General features: G+C 36.1%; 1 protein-coding gene across 5 annotated transcripts in view; it reads left to right on the top strand.

Annotated features, from left to right (window-relative positions):
- The first annotated feature begins 3,373 nt into the window (after nucleotides 1-3,373).
- The window catches only part of LOC110377458 (protein doublesex), a 143,430-nt gene continuing 129,832 nt past the window's right edge, over nucleotides 3,374-16,971 (top strand). For 2 of the 5 annotated variants that reach the window (XM_049848452.2, XM_021336378.3), the window contains exon 1: nucleotides 3,374-4,018. In XM_049848452.2, coding sequence (XP_049704409.1) covers nucleotides 3,520-4,018 — 499 coding nt within the window. In that variant the 5' untranslated portion in view covers nucleotides 3,374-3,519. The remainder of the gene's footprint in view (nucleotides 4,019-16,971) is intronic. The other 3 variants (XR_007511928.2, XM_049848451.2, XM_049848454.2) reach the window with 3 other exon arrangements.

Here is a 16,971-nt window from a genome sequence, read left to right as displayed (position 1 = left end):
GCACCAGTTGTCGGAAAAGCAAATATTAATTAAGAAGAAAAAAGAAAGGATAAAAATTAAATTGCATAAAAAGGATTAACGCATGATCCTTATTGGATCAGATTACCAGAAGAGGTAGAAAAATGTAATCAGAATGATTTTATTTTAATTTGCTAAAGTCGTTTTTAACTTGGAACTTTCTTCCACGTGAGACCATGATTGAACCTTGGGCAGTGAATTATTGTTTATTTGGTGCTTAGTTAATATTGTGAGCATTTTTCGAATTCATTTTTCCAATATACACTTCTGTGGTTGTACCTGCATCTTTAGCAAACAACTAGTAGCGACCACTGACTAGGAGACAGCCTGCTAGTTTCCTAATTTCGAAGACAAATGTCTGAATTAAACTTTAGCAAATAATAAATGTATGAAGAGCCGCAAACAGTGTGCGTCACCCGAAGGCACGTTAAAGGGGATGTGCGATGCGCATGCACTGACAATATTAAATACAACATGGCCGCTCGTAAAATTTGAATAGCGTCTTTGCAGAGTACGAGACACAGTTTTTAACTATTAAATTTTTAATGCGAGGTGTCATCACGTTCTCTATGGAAAAAAGGAGAAATTATTACAATGCATGCGATTTCTTCTTGGTTTATGTGCTGTTTGGATATTCGAAGGTATAAAGTTAGTTAATACATGCATATTGCATAGGGTTGTCTACATCTTATTTGAAGATAACGCACACGAATATTGAAGACCCCATGAAAATTTGACTTTACCTTTTAAGGTAAAGTAAAAAAAAAAACTGGATTTGAATCCAGATTTTAGCTTCGAAGTTAGCTTGTTCGAAAATTAATATAATAAATAAGATTATTTGTCTAAAAACTTAATTATGTAAACCAATGACGATTGCCTCAGGCATCATTTTACAACTGTTTTATTTACCCGGCAAATATGTCCGGGGGGGTTGTCACCCTATACGAGAGTAGGTATACCGGGATGAATGTGGATGAATGGCAACCCTATGCAAGAATGCATACATCAATGAACAGGACACACACTGCGCTTTTATACACTTGTGTTAGGACACCAAAGAAGTATTTACTATAAAATACAAATAATACTTTTTGATGCTTTTAGTATTAGGTTTTTCAATAAAATAGTTTTTAATTAAAATGTAAATACAAATAAATGAATAAACAAGAATTAATCCTACTAATATTATAAACGCGAAAGTTTGTATGTATGGATGTAGGTATGGATGTTTGTTACTCTTTCACGCAAAAACTACTGAATGGATTTTAATGAAACTTTACAATAATATAGCTTATACATCAGAATAACACATAAGCTACAATTTGTAAACATATTGTTCGAAATACTAAACCTGCGCAGACGAAGTCGCGGGCACCAGCTAGTAAATAAATACTTATAGAAATTCTGTAAAATATGAAGTTTCTATAAAATATGATCTATCGAAAGCAGGCTTCAAAATTCAAGGTTGCTGGGGAGTTTTTCACCATATCTTCTTTCCAGAAAGAAACAGCCATGAAAAGTGGTGAAGTGCAGGTAGGATTTAAAAAATCCTTCAGAAGATTTGTCAGAGGAACTGCTTTTTTTACCATTTTTAATCCAAGTCGTAAATAGAGGGGTGTCTCGGCTGCCTGTCTCTTGAATCTGGAACGAATATACGAATTTATAAAAAAAAGCAAATTGCTTATCATTTTATTTACATACTAGCCGTTTTCCCGCGGTTTCACCCGCGTCCCGTGGGAGCTACTGCCCGCACTGGAATAAAATATAGCTTATGTTACTCGCAGATAATATAGCTTTCTAATGGTGAAAGAATATTTAAAATCGGTTCAGTAGTTTTTGAGTTTATCCATTACAACCAAACAAACAAAGTTTTCCTCTTTATAATATTAGTATAGACAATTCGAACTATATTTTCCTTGATGAAAAGATATGCTACCCAAATGGTCCCGTTGTCATCAGGTCCAGGATCTGAAGATGAAAGAAGATCTGAAGAAAAATCAAGGTTACCTACTTAACTTTCAAAAGTCGTAGATAGGTATGCTCATGATATAACCTCAGGTATGTCTGATAACATTTTAAAACAGGGAAGGAAAAAATAAAAATACATTCGTTTTCCAAAAAAATAAAGTTACTTCTACAAATAGCTATCTACTATTAAGCAAAAATAAATGTACTAAATAAACATAGTTGCATCTACTAGGCAGCGGCTTCTAGACCGCATCTAAAAAATTTTATTCCCCCATTTCAGGGTTTTTTTTTTATTTTTAGAAGGAGTTTTTTTTTCTTTCGAGACATATTTTCTGAATTCAAGAGCTGATTGAAATATGTAGAACAAATGCAGCCGATGAAGACACTAGTCAAGGGCAGTAAAAAAAAAAAACTAAAAAACTTCAAAAAATGCTTGGGTTCTTGACCGACACTTCAAAAATTGCATCCAAAACACTGTCGATTTTCAAAACGGACCGCATATTTCCGAAACATTAGTGACGTAACAACGCATCACGCACACTTACAAAACTTCACGTGTAAAATCGCGAGACGAGCACACTGTCGCACATAGTCACTCACACAAGTGAACATTCGCCGTGTACGCACGTGCCTGTGTATGTGTGCGCGGTTGTCGTTGCACGCGATCGTAGAAGTGCAAGCCACACGCAGTTCGGGGACTTTATTCGTGTGCATTTTTGCGTAATGTAAAATGCAAATAAATTATGTTACTATCTGGTAATTTTTTTTCTAATAAATCGCGATGAGTGATTTAGTTTGTCGTTTTGTACTAATTATGTTTAGGTTTGGTTAATTGCTGTTTGTTAAGTACTTAGAGCAATTAAAAACGTAGAGCTGAGTATGTTTTATGGATGCAATTTTAGTTTTTAGAATGTATTTCATTCTAGTAGAAAAACATAGGTAGAGACTTTAGCTTTAGCTCCAAAACTTGCACAGAACAAACTAAAGTAAAAGTAGAGCAGCTCTGGCAGGAACTTGACCCAATGAGTTTGTGAAGATACACTGTTTCCTTTAAATCTTGTTCACTTTGGAACAGTTTAGGCTTGGGTTGGGAGAGCAGCTCTCCCAGGACGGGTGAATCTCATTTTGAATACGCCAACAAGTTTTCGTAAATTTTATATTTCCCCTGTGTTAAATTCAACTTATCTGATGTTTTGCACTGCATGTTACTCGTAACTCTACGCTTTGCGAAAAATGTTTGTTGCTGAAACTAATGACTCATTTGTATTCGGAGCCGTGAACAAACCTCTGTTACGTACCAAAATTCCTGAAAGTCAGGATGTCTTGCGTGAATTTAGTAATTTATGTGCAAAGAATTGCATAGTTGCATAGGGGCACGGCAATAAATGCAGTAGCGCGGCGGGGAGGGGCGCGGGGCGGGGCACGCGGCCGGCGGCGGGGGCAGGCAGTCGCTCCGTGACCGCGCGCCGCACCGCGTGTGCGTTCGTCTCGCGCGCTACCGTCGCGAACACGGCCGACTACGAGGAGCCCGCCATGGTGTCCGTGGGCGCGTGGAGGCGCCGCACGCCCGACGACTGCGAGGAGCGCTCGGAGCCGGGCGCGTCCAGCTCGGCGGTGCCGCGCGCGCCGCCCAACTGCGCGCGCTGCCGCAACCACCGGCTCAAGATCGAGCTGAAGGGCCACAAGCGCTACTGCAAGTACCGCAACTGCACCTGCGAGAAGTGCCGGCTGACGGCCGACCGGCAGCGCGTGATGGCGCTGCAGACGGCGCTGCGGCGCGCGCAGGCGCAGGACGAGGCGCGCGCGCGGGCGCTGGTGACGGGGCTGCAGCCGCCGGGCGTGGAGCTGGAGCAGCCCGAGCCGCCCGTGGTGAAGGCGCCGCGCAGCCCCGTGGTGCCGCCGCCGCGCTCGCTGGGCTCGGCCAGCTGCGACTCGGTGCCCGGCTCGCCCGGCGTGTCGCCGTACGCGCCGCCGCCGCCCTCCGCGCCGCTGCCGCCCGCGATGCCGCCGCTCATGCCGCCGCAGCAACCGGGTTAGTGGATTTGCTTCTACAGTGAAGTTTGCGACAAAGTTTCTGTCAGGATTTGCTCTGAATGCGTGTGCGCAGGATTCTGTTTTGATTTTCGTTCTTTGGCCATTTGTTAGAAAAGGGATGTAAAATATGAGTTTTCGGTAAGTAGGCACAAAATAAATAAACGCACTATATGTAAACTGCAACAATTACAACATACCTAACACAGTTTAGTCTAACTTCCTATGACAATGACAATAACAAGTTCCCAGTTCACGAAAAATGTTTATTTAGACATCTTGATCGAGTCCAATATGAAACTCGAACTAGGTATCTTATCTGATAACAAATGCAGTCTAATCAAATTAGGCTCAGATCATCCTGGGAACAACTGATAATGACAATAAATAAACCAGCACTATTTACTTATCTATTCTAATTATTATATTAATGCATTTATAATTCTTTATCTTTCAAATTCTATATTAAGAAAAGTTTTGAGCAACTTTTTAGAAATATTTTTTTTTGTCACAATACCTACTTCAAAACACCAATAATAACCGAATTTCCACTAAAACTTGCAAGATGTGAAAATTTAAATAACTCAAGTTGCTTACCGGATCGCTCTAACACGCCTTAGGCCTAGTCTACACGTGTATCTGACGTACTAACAAGATTCTATACCTAGGTACCTAGTCTTCTAAGATATTTATAGATAAGTGCTGTGTGTAATATACTTATTATTATCTGTAACCTACTCAAAGTAAGATTAGAAACAGTCTTTGACATTTGCCAGATAGTTTCCAAGTCAAGTTGGATCTTAATCACTTTCATACCTAACATCAATGTTTTAGGCCTATTGCAATGTGATTTGAAAATTGATGATTAACGAAGCCATTCCAAGTGCAAGAAATATTTTTGGAAGTGCCTAAATACAGATAACGCGAACTTACTATTACTAACTTAAATCGTAAATTAGTCTTTTTTGGGTCTTTTTGACGTGCTAAATAAAACTTAACCCAAGTACGTACTAACTCTTTCACAAAACTTTCAATATTAAGAAGTAAGGAACTGTAATGCTATTTATTCATGAAGAGAACTTTTCAATCTTTTTACCCGATTGCCAAAAGGGTCATGTTTTTTCTTAGAGAGCGATGTAAACACGGATTGAAGCGGCTTCAACCTTCATTTCACGTAGACGAAATGATTGATTGAAGAATCGTGAGACGACGCTTAGAAATTCGATCCCTAAAAGCGATAGGCCGCAGGGTTCTGTGCAAATAAGTTTATCGAGTTTTTACTGACAAAACTCAAATTAGATACCATGCTTTGGCGATCGTAGCCCATCTCTAATTGTTTTGTCTTACAAGTATGGTTATGAATCCGAAAACTATATTCCACTGAAAAGAAGTTTTGTCGACTTTGTTGCAAATGTTGCAACTTGTTGCCAAATATCCACTTATCATACTTTCTTGATGCATCTCTCTATATGACAGATGCCGCCGGTTGAGAAGAACGGCATCAAAAGGCTCTTAATAGGTACACTACACAATTAGGTATTAGAAAACGTAACCGTCGGATTTGAGTAGCCTAATGTACGGAAGGGCTAAAACTAAAATGACTATGACATGTTACTCCAAGGTGTTTTCGGTAGTATTAAAACTCTCAGCTACTTCTTTAAGTTGTGCCCTATAGGGTCCATTTTGTTTCTAATCATAATGTACCACATGTACAACATATGGAATGCTAATAAAGAATTGAGTATGATTTAACTTGATTCGTACGTAGTCGAATAAGATTTTGATTTGACTCAGTCAACGTATTGGGTCGTGTTGAATCATACGATTGTTGTATTTCATTGCTTAGCTAGGTACAGCAGCAATTTTAACAAACTGGTAAATAAATGCACAGTCTGTGGGTACGCATAGTCTAGTCTTTATGCGAGGTACGTAGTTGTTGTACAAAAGAAATTACAGCCTGAAACGAAAATTAAAGAAAACAAGTTTTTTTATTTATTTATCGTGCATTTACAGAACTTAACAGTCCAAGAATATTGTCTTGCTGATAAAAAATTGCAATTTCAGATAATGCTGAACGAAATGAAAACAAATAGTAAATATGTTTACTCTTTCTTGTCTACTTGTATCAACACGATTACAGTTTAATTTGCACACACAAACTTTCCGTATGCAACAAAAAGAAGTCTACAAAATTTTATAGATTTTCATATTTATGCAACTATTCCCGATGATTCAGAAGTGGATTCTGGCCAGATATTACCCGTAAGAAGAAAGAAAAGGAAGATATCGTGTTACCCGTGAAAATGGATTGAAGAGTAAGATGGGCAGTCAATGCTAAAATAACATTGTGAATTACTGGGAATTTTGTTGCTAACCACATCTTCCCGACGACAGCATATAGATCCGTTTTTCTTAACTATTTACTTGAAAATTGATCTTCAAATTTCTTAATAAACAGTTGTTTTAAGAAAACTGACGTTATGTTGTAGATGTGCCTGAGCCTAAGCGTTTTTGATTTTTTATTAATATTTCTCTCAAATAAAAATCTCTCAAAATATTGGTGCACGATTCCCAAAGAAACTTAATTTAATGTCTCTCCTATTTTATTAAATTGATTGTAATCGCAATCAGTGTAATGAAAGGTATCATGTTGGCTGTATATTGTTTTTGACCTTCGACCTTTCTTCTAGCTTTTGTGCGAATTGAATCGAAGTTTATGGCTTGTTTGTACTTTGTAAAGGTAAACTTGTCAATTAAAATCAATGGATTATGTTACGGTCTTCTTTTATAAAGTATTGTTGAACTACTTAGGTACTAATATTCTATTTTCACACTGCTATTAGGTTGTAACTTAGGGCTTTTACTGACGTGATTTCTACACTAAAAGGTGTTTTTGATTATTGTGGGATTAGCACGAACTTCTTGTTATTTTAAAATCTTAGGAATTCCTAGCTCCCCATGCCACAATAATTTTTAACATAATTGTTTCTTTATAGTGGGTTGCGTTGCGCCATTTAACTATAACTACCTATAACAGAACTATTTTCAGCTGCGAAATCGCTTTTTATACTCCCCCTTAGAAGAGCTATCTCTAGGTACCTTAAAATAGAAAAATCGTTCATGTTCAGTACGATAACTTGCAATAGGTAGGTAGGCTCCTAATTTCCTTTTCATAAAAACATTTCATCAAATTAAACTACTTTCAACCAATACTTTACTTACAGTTACCGGCACGGATGTCGAGCCCTGACCTTCACCTGCGCAGAAGCGATTTACTGCCTTATTGCCTCATGCGTACGGTTGCGCAAAGCGATCCCCACTCTTCCGCCGAGAGCCCGACATCCGTGCCGGTAACTGTACCTGCTTTCATAAAGCAAGAATAAAACTCGTCTAATTTGTTTTTACTTGTCATAGGGATAATATTTACCCCCACAACGAGCTACCCTATAATAACATTATTAGGGGTGAGCAGTAAAATAGGCAAATTGTCATTTATGAGCGCACAATTGCACATTTGCACTGTGGGATGATGGTTTGCCATATTCATTATCTACTGAGTACCTATTTATTATTTTGCCTAATTATAGTTTAGGGTCTTACTGAAATAGATAATTTAGTACGCTAGCAATTCATTGCAAAATGTGTTTTGACTAGATCACACGGTATCAATGATTTTTGAAAATGTTATTGATACAACTTTGTAAAATAGTTCTATTGTCTCTTAATCATTTTTGGTATGTCAAAGGTTATACGTTAACTTGATTAGATAGCACAAATATTTTATCTACATTTTTAATGAAAAATTATGCTAATCTGTTTCTTGTTATTATGATCTAGTTATATGGGAACACCCGACGTGGCTGACAATTCGCTAGGACGCCATTATATACCATTAAATTCACGACCATAGATCGTCAAACCATAGACTATTCTTCAAACAACCTCAACTATTATCTGTAATCAAACAAAATTGATCCAAGTAGTTTTTACTCAAACAAAGTTATCTAGATAAGGTTGCAGTGTCAGTATTCAGTAATCAAAGTTGCAACTGATAAGAGTTGCTGGGCCAATAGACGTGATAAGTTATTGTTTATTCATCAAAATGCATGTTTGAATTATTATTTGTTGGTAGTTTGATAAATTCAGTCCTAGATCTGGTTGAATTGAGAGTAGACGTCTGTTTATTGGAACGCAAGTTTGAGGTCGCACGATGTAAAGGGGAATGCTTGAAATAAATAATACGTACTATATTAATTTAAGTATATTATACATGTAAAAGTAACACTAAACCCCTTTTAATAATAGGTTCATAGATAGTCTAGTTAGACCCTGAGAAGGACATAAATAGGCTACTTTAGATCCTGGTGTGAGCAGTTGTTTACTCTGCATATGGGTGGAATCATGAAAAGAAGCTAGTTTAGAAATAAAACTATCTTTAGGTATATAATGCTTTATAATACACACACAATATATTACAATAACATATCGGAAAGTAAAACAGCTGAACTAGCCAAATAAGGTCCCACGTACGATGCTTAAATTGCTGTTCCTTTCCTGAAATCACGGACAAAATAAACATCAATTTTCTTAAAACAACTGTTTACTAAGTATGAATTTTTAACGTTCAATTTTCAAAGTACACAGTTGTTTTAAGAAACAGGGACGGTAATATCGTCGAAGAACTTGGGCCTAAATTATATTTATCTGATTGATAAAAATATTATTTTAAATCGTGTTTGAGAATCCAAAAGCATCCGAAGAAATTGAAAAATTAATGCATAGGAATATTTTATGTTAAAGATGTTTTTTTTTCATGTAATTTCTATGCATTCTTACAGAACACCACAGAAAATGCCAAATATGACAACTCCGTTCATGTGCACAATAAAAAAAAAACATATACATATTTAGGTAAAATACAAAGTATTAATATAGATTGTTCACTAGTATTGTAAATTGTACTGAATATAAGAGATAACATACCAATTATAGTGTAGGTAGGTGACCTGTGCACAGATAACACAATTTGTTGCATTCATTTTTAATCGCACAGATAACATAATTGAATGAAGATCATTGTTTTACGTACTTATACTGTTGATATACTAAGTTACTTTCGTTTTAAAATTACTAGAATTTACATTTCTGCAAAATTACCCTGTTTTTTATTAAAATTATGGAGAAATAAAAACAAACTGAGGCGTCTGCGCTGGGATTCACATGAATGTTAAAACGGCGGAAAAGGAACGATAATAAGTATCAATAAATATCACCAGAAAAAATAAGTAATCATTTCATTGTTAGAGTAAATCAATGAGCTAAACAAAAAATAATAAATATCACTTAATTCTACCAGAAAATAAACTGTTTAATTGTTGGAGTAAATCAATCAACATTTTTAACCCCCGACGCCAAAACGACGGGGTGTTATAAGTTTGACGTGTCTGTGTGTGTGTGTGTGTATGTGTGTGTGTGTGTATGTGGCATCGTAGCTCCCAAACGGATGATCCGATTGTAATGCGGTTTTTTTTGTTTGAAAGGAATGTCAGTCGGGAGTGTTCTTAGCCATGTTTGGTGGAAATCGGTTCAGGTCTTCAAGGTCATCAGCTCGTATGTTAGGTGTGATAGGAATGTTACACGCTCAGTTTACTTGCAAGCATATGTGGGATCTGAAATTTGAAATACTAATGTCTTCTGCAATCACTGAGCTGGTCTGCTGCTAGGACATGAAGATAGGAGACGTAACCCTGAACTGCCTTTTAGTAAACCCATCGAGTTTGGGCTCGTTGAATTTGTCTTGACTAGTTCTCTTCATGTTTCTGATTGACGAGAACCTGATGCTGGAAATGGGATATGGCGGATGAAACCCTGGAATGCCGGAATGAAACGGATAAACCGATTTATATTTTTGCTGAAAATCTAGAATGTTCAAAGGTTAATCTTTATTGTTTCTCAATCTGTGCAATTCTCCCAGAGCCAGTTTGTCATGAGGATTGTTAAACAGCTTCCTTTGGCCGAGATCGCATATAGCGACCCCATCTTAAAATAAAAGAAATTAAATATAAAGGAAAAATTAAGGAGCTCCTTTAAAAAGCATGAAATAAAATTAAATTATAAATTTTAAAAAACCCCCGACCCAAAAAAGTACACAATAATTATGACAAAAGTTTAAAAACGCTAAACCCTATAAAAAGCAAAAAATAACTTTTAACACTACGTAAACTAAATTTTGACGTGTCGGGGGACCGCTTTTTACCTTCAAAAATACTTACATAAATCAAATGATACCTACCTAATTACAACATTCGTATAAAACAAACACGTATCTAAAGTAATGAATTAGAGCGGTCCCCCGACACGACAAAATTTAGTTTACGTAGTGTTAAAAGTTATTTTTTGCTTTTTATAGGGTTTAGCGTTTTTAAACTTTTGTCATAATTATTGTGTACTTTTTTGGGTCGGGGGTTTTTTAAAATTTATAATTTAATTTTTATTCAATAGCTTCTGTGATAGGCGGTCTACCTATGGCCCACGCGGTTGATAAATTACGCGTGCCTTAAAAAGGTAGGCTTACAAAATACCAATTATTTCCAACTGGTAACTTTGTTAATAAGGATTTCAGTATTGCACTAATCTAACTGTCAAAAAGAATTATGTTTAATGTCTAACACTGTAGGATAATTATCTTTAATGTCAAAATGGTAATATGTATCTATTTGGTGCTCTAATGAAGGAGAATGCTATTTGTACCCTACTATATTGAGAAAATTGCCAGAAGGCCATAGTAAAAAAAGTGCGGACATCTTAACCATAGACAACATTATTCTTCTTACACATTATTTATGATAGTTGCGTTTTATAAATAAACCATTGTTATTAATGACAACTATAAATTATTTCAATTCTTGCAACCTTACTTACTCTCATTATAAGAAATGTGACCAATTGTTCTTCAACAATAAAACATATTAACAATTTTATTATTTATTTACATTTACATGAATAAAAAATTCAATATGGCTATCGGAATAAATATGTGGCAGGAGTTAAGTCTCATTGGTTGTTTCGTTTTTTCTTTTATAAGTGTTTATGTGGCTATCTCTTTCTTGCGCAGGGGTAAATTCGAGGGGTGAAGGATTCCGATAGGTCGTGGAAGCTAGGTGGTTGGGGGAGGGGGTGGCAATAAAAACTTAAGCCTATGGGCGGGGCGGCCTAGTCTTATGTAAACGGTTATTATGTGAGTATCAGAACTTGTTATGTTGCGTCTGCTCATATTAGTAATACAGGTACCAGTCTGTTAATACATAGAAAACTCTATATAATTAAGTGTGGATTAAAAAAAACGTTCTCAGGGCTGTAGTAGTATCATGAGCTTGGTTATTAATTATATCTAATTTAGTAAATAGAATAATTCATGTCGTATACCATATTTTTTGTAAATATTTATTTTTCTCCTCACTACATTTTTTTTGGGGGCTTTTATTTTTTTCTAAATAACAGGAATGAACTATGAAAGGAAAATAGTAATGAAACAAAAACACTTTCCACAAAGAAACCCTTCACCAAGAAATGTAGCAGACATCTCAAAAAAAGGGTTCAATAAAACTCCTCAAAAAGAACATTGATCAAACTTCTAGAATGTTCCACGTGTATGGTCGCTCATTCGTTTCCGAACGCGAAGGGAATGAGCTTAGTTGGTGAATTTGAACTGAAGCCGCTGAAACAAGGTTGCATTTTCTACGTGCGTCTCAAGGGGTGTAGGTCATTCTCTAGGGTTGAATTACAAAATATAGGTATCCAAAATTCATCAAAATCACTGTCCTCCTAGAAATGTAACAGACAGGTTCAATAAAACTCTTCAAAAAGAAGTTTCGATCAACTTCTAGAATGTTCCACGTGTATCTGGAAGCTCATTCGTTTCTGAACGCGGAGGGAATGAGCTTAGTTGGTGAATTTGAACTGAAGCCGCTGTAACAAGGTTGCGTTTTCTATACGTGTGTCTGATCTACGTAGTTTGTTTTGTTCGGCTCGAGGGGTGTAGGTCAGGGTGTAGGGTTGAATTTGTGGTAAAAAAATAGTTTTATAACTAAAAGTCATAGTTTAATTACTTTATGGGCAATAGAATAAAACCTGAAGAAAGATATTAATTTAATAAATAATGAATGTAGTAGATAAAGAAAATAATAGTGTAGCGACGGGCCACATTTACGCAATTTTTTCGAAAATGATTTTAAGTAATTAAGAAAAAAAAAAGATATGTTTATAGAGCGACGGACCTCTTATGGATAGATAGCCCTTTTCTATAAAGTAGTTTCAGGTTAACATTTCGCGATAATGTGTGCACTATGAGCTTTCTTTTTCATTATCCAAACATGTCTCCTCTGAGCACTAATACAAAGACACCCACCATCTTGACATAAAATCCTAAAATCAACTACAAACAGGCCAGCATAATAAACTATATTTGTCATCCATTTCACAGTAACTACTTAAAATTTAATTTATTTTCACTTGCAATAAAGTTTAGCAAAAAGAGTATTAGGTAGTCGACACCCCTGAAACGTTTGATGTTTTACGATCGCTGCGCTCGTCATTAAACTTCCCTATTTTGAACGAATACTATAGGGCTGTCTTCTTTCAGAATTAGGGTGAATAAATACTTGGAAATGCCAGGATATTTAGCTTAGTAGCTGTTAAATATATTATGTAGCATTGCTACGGTGAAAATTCTGTTGTTAAATATGAGCCTAGATTAGAATTTAGCGTACCTACTTAAGTAGCAACACTCTGAAAACTCACCGAATCCAATCAAACTTTACAGTAAAGTTAAACTTGAAAATATAACATATGTACTACAGGTACGTATTACAATAATTGCCTGGATAAGTTAAGGAAAAAGTACTTTTTTCTTTGTTAGCCAGCCCTAAGGTTAAGGGTTAAAATTTTACGTGCACCCGTATTTCGGGCAGTAGCGCGTTTGGGCAAGGTCGGGAACAAAATAAGTATAGTATATGTGTATATCCTGCATACATACATACGTTTTGTATCACCTTGCGTCTTTGTTTATTAGTCGAGTTCTTTTGTTCCGGGGTTATACATAATTCTTTGCTAGTTAAAAAGGCATCTAACTTAAGAAATTAAAACATGGCTATGTCAGATACCGTCTTGTCAAGATAGACAAATTCGAGCTGAAATGATGTCTGGTAGATTTATTATTATACTTAGTTAACTTTGGGACAAAATAGCATATGTATGGAACTAGCTGTTTCCCTTTTCACTCGTGTCCCGTGAAAATTCCTTTCAGGATGAAATATAGGGTATATCCCTCGGGGATATTAGCTTTTACATACCATTTTATACATCCTATGTAAATATATAATAGTGATAGCCAAAGCCTATATGGTATGGACTCCATCCGTCTTTCATATCGGAATTAGACAGCTCATTGAGAAAATAAAGGTGTCCTCAGACGAACGACCACGCGCGCGATTTTACATTTAAGCGTCGCCACTTTGGGCCCATTTCTATAACTTTTTTGAGTTAATTAAAATATTATGGTATCGTAGTTGAGGGTACAACAATTGAATAACTACTTCCCTATTGTCTGTGGTTAACACCCCAATATTTGCCAACCCTAGAGTCAGGGTTAAAATGTTACGCGCCCCCGTATTTCGGGCAGTAGCGTTCTCGAGCAAGGTCGGGATATATCTTTATATCTACAACTTACGACTTTTTGTGTATCTTCTTGAGAAAATATTTCATCTTGAAGATACATTCCTCTTTGTAACTCTAGTTTTAAAACAGCGCTTGTGGTATTGTTAGAAAGAGTTACCGCGGCCCCGGTACAATTTGAAAAGAGATTAACTGTTGGGAACTGGGAAGTTACACTATCAGCGTGTGAATTAGGGTATATTTTATCCGGGTACGATAAGTAGTTCCTGTGGGCCCGCTATTCCTCAAATAAACAACAAATAATATTAACCCTATTACATGATCAAAGAAAACTAAGTAACATTTAAATTCCTCTCACCATAAAGAAACAATGCTATCAATTAAACAGTATCTATATCTAACTGTATTGTCTATTATTTCTATTAATGAGTACGTATTACATAAGTCAGATAACCAGATAACGATACTCGTGCCGAGTCTAGACGATTGATATAATTAAACCGGTCCATCTTAGCTAGTTAGATGTAGCTACTTGTATGTTTCATGTAAATCTATACTTTTATACTATCTTTCTGTACTAACACGAGCTGTTTTCTCGCGGCTTTACCCGCCTCCCGTGGTTACTACTGCCCGTACCGGGACGAACTATCGGGATGAGAATAGAAGTATCTATATACTAATATTATAAAGAGGAGAAAATGTATTTTTGTTTATTTGTTTTGATGAGATGAAAATTATACACACTCATTTTACATTTTACCGGAAAGGCTCCGAAGCTCCTGAACCAATTTGGAAAATTCTTTCACTGTTAGAAAGCTGTACTATCCCCTCATAATAAAGGTTATATTTTACTCGGGTACGGGCAGTAGTTCCCACGGGACACGGGTGAAACCACGGGAAGACAGCCAGTGTGTTAATATTCAAGATAGTATTCAGATGAGATAATGACGTTCTAATCTGATTTTGTAATGACTTTATGGTGTCTTTCTTAATACACGTTATGACACAGTTGCACATTATCTTATTTGTTTAATCCTTATTAATATCATTTTGTTCTTCTTTCTTTATAATCTAAATAACTTCTTTTTGCACCACAGTTTGAGAGGCTAGATACACGTATCTACTCCTGCCAATAATTTATAAATTAATTTATAGATGAAGTAAACGCTTGATATCCAAGAACAGTTCTTACACTCCTAAAAAATCCGTTTTCTCGGAAAATGCAAATCCTTCTTCAACTCCAGTAAAAGCTAGAACATCGAATAAAACTTAAAAGTTACTTCCACGTTTAAAAAATAATTTCCCTGTAGCTACATTGTTGCCGTTCTTGAAGTAAAGCTCTCTATTCCATGGAGGAAGGAAAGAGCGGAGATGCCATGACGCAGGTAGGTCAGGGCCTTCTTTTAGGTCAGATGACGCACGCTAAGCATGACCGAAACTACTGCTCGTACCGGCAATATAGCCAATGTCTCTCGGGAAAAGTGTAGCCTTTCCAACAGTGACAGAGTTTTCAGTAGTTTAAGAGCTTTTGAGTGTACAAACAAATAAAAAAAATGTTTCCTCTTATTATCTTAATGGTGATCAGCAAACTAACGCATTCGGGTTCCTTGAGGCATTTGTTTTGATTGATTGGTTTTTAGGGTTCCGTAGCCAAAATGGCAAAAACGGAACCCTTATAGTTTCGTCATGTCCGTCTGTCCGTCTGTCCGTCTGTCCGTCTGTCCGTCTGTCACAGCCGATTTACTCGGAAACTATAAGTACTACAGTGATGAAATTTGATGGGAATATGTGTTGTATGAACCGCTACAAAAATATGACACTAAATAGTAAAAAAAAGAATTGGGGGTGGGGCCCCCCATACATGTAACTGAGGGATGAAATTTTTTTTTTCGATGTACATACCCGTGTGGGGTATCAATGGAAAGGTCTTTTAAAATGATATAGTTTTCTAAAAAACATTTTTCTTAAAGTGAACGGTTTTTGAGATATCAGCTCTCAAAGTCGTAAAAAGTATGTCCCCCCCCCTCTATTTTTATAACTACGGGGTATAAAATTCTAAAAAAAATAGAGGTGATGCATGCTAATTAACTCTTTCAACGATTTTTGGTTTGATCAAAGTATCTCTTATAGTTTTTGAGATAGGTTGATTTAACTGTAATTTACGGAACCCTTCGTGCACGAGTCCGACTCGCACTTGGCCGGTTTTTTTGGCTTAAATAAAATAGACGGGTTACAAAGAAGGCGTAAGATGGCATTGCCAGTAACGTTCCTCGTACCTGAACATCCGAATTTTGGCGACGCTATTTTCTTAGGATATTTTCCATGCCATCTCCGCTCGTCATTTTGTTCTCCTAGTCTTTTCTGAAGCCCTGGTACTTCGTAGAATTCATTTGTTTCAATTAGAACCGAACCCAAGACTCGTGGCTCCGAAAACCGTCTTCCAACGCTATTTTCTTAGTACCGAAGTAAACAATGTTCTTATGCAAATGAAATCGGCTAATCTAATTTGTTTTTTGATTTAGGGCTGATTTTTCAATCGCGAGATAACTCCTATCTGAGGAGTATTTTTAACGTTTTGACAGCTTTTGTATAGAAAATATGTCAAACCGCCATATTTATTCCTCAGATAGAAGTTAACTGATGATTGAAAAATCAGCCCTTAATCAAAATGTAAAAATGACATTTATTGGGTTTGGGTTCGTGGAAAAGGGACTTTATGGCTGTGAATTGAAACCGTATTATTTTTATTAGGGAAGATAGTATCTAGCTCCTGATTTTGTTCGCAAAAACAAGGATTTTCTTACTAAAACTAAAGTAGATAAGTCTAAATTAGTAATTGTCATTTCTACAATTAAATTATTTAATGTCTTTAATTATAATAAAACACGTATGATTTATGGAATCAAATAAATTATTCAGATCTGCGTATTTATAACTAGGTATATCAATGTAATTTTGCATATAAACTAGATTATTTGCATTATTTGAATATTGCATCGGAATTAACACAGGTTACAGTTGGTATATTTAAGTAAATAAATCAGGATAATGTGTATGGTATCCTTGACAAGAAGATGAAATATACTTAGTTGATACAGCGTATTTTCCACTGCGCAACAGAGTTTTCGCATTTTACACGCGTAGCAAAAACTGAGCGGCAAAAATTGTTTTGTACGGTTTTTATTAACGTAATTTTTGTACGGGGGAGTTGTCAATTGTTATCAAGTTATCTTATGTCATAGTCATAAGTTGTATTTCTGAGTAAGTTATGTCTAGCGGCAC

Source organism: Helicoverpa armigera, chromosome 20 (assembly GCF_030705265.1).
Source record: "Helicoverpa armigera isolate CAAS_96S chromosome 20, ASM3070526v1, whole genome shotgun sequence".
Classification (NCBI taxonomy): Eukaryota; Metazoa; Arthropoda; class Insecta; order Lepidoptera; family Noctuidae; genus Helicoverpa; species Helicoverpa armigera.
This window is presented reverse-complemented; position numbering and strand designations above follow the sequence as displayed.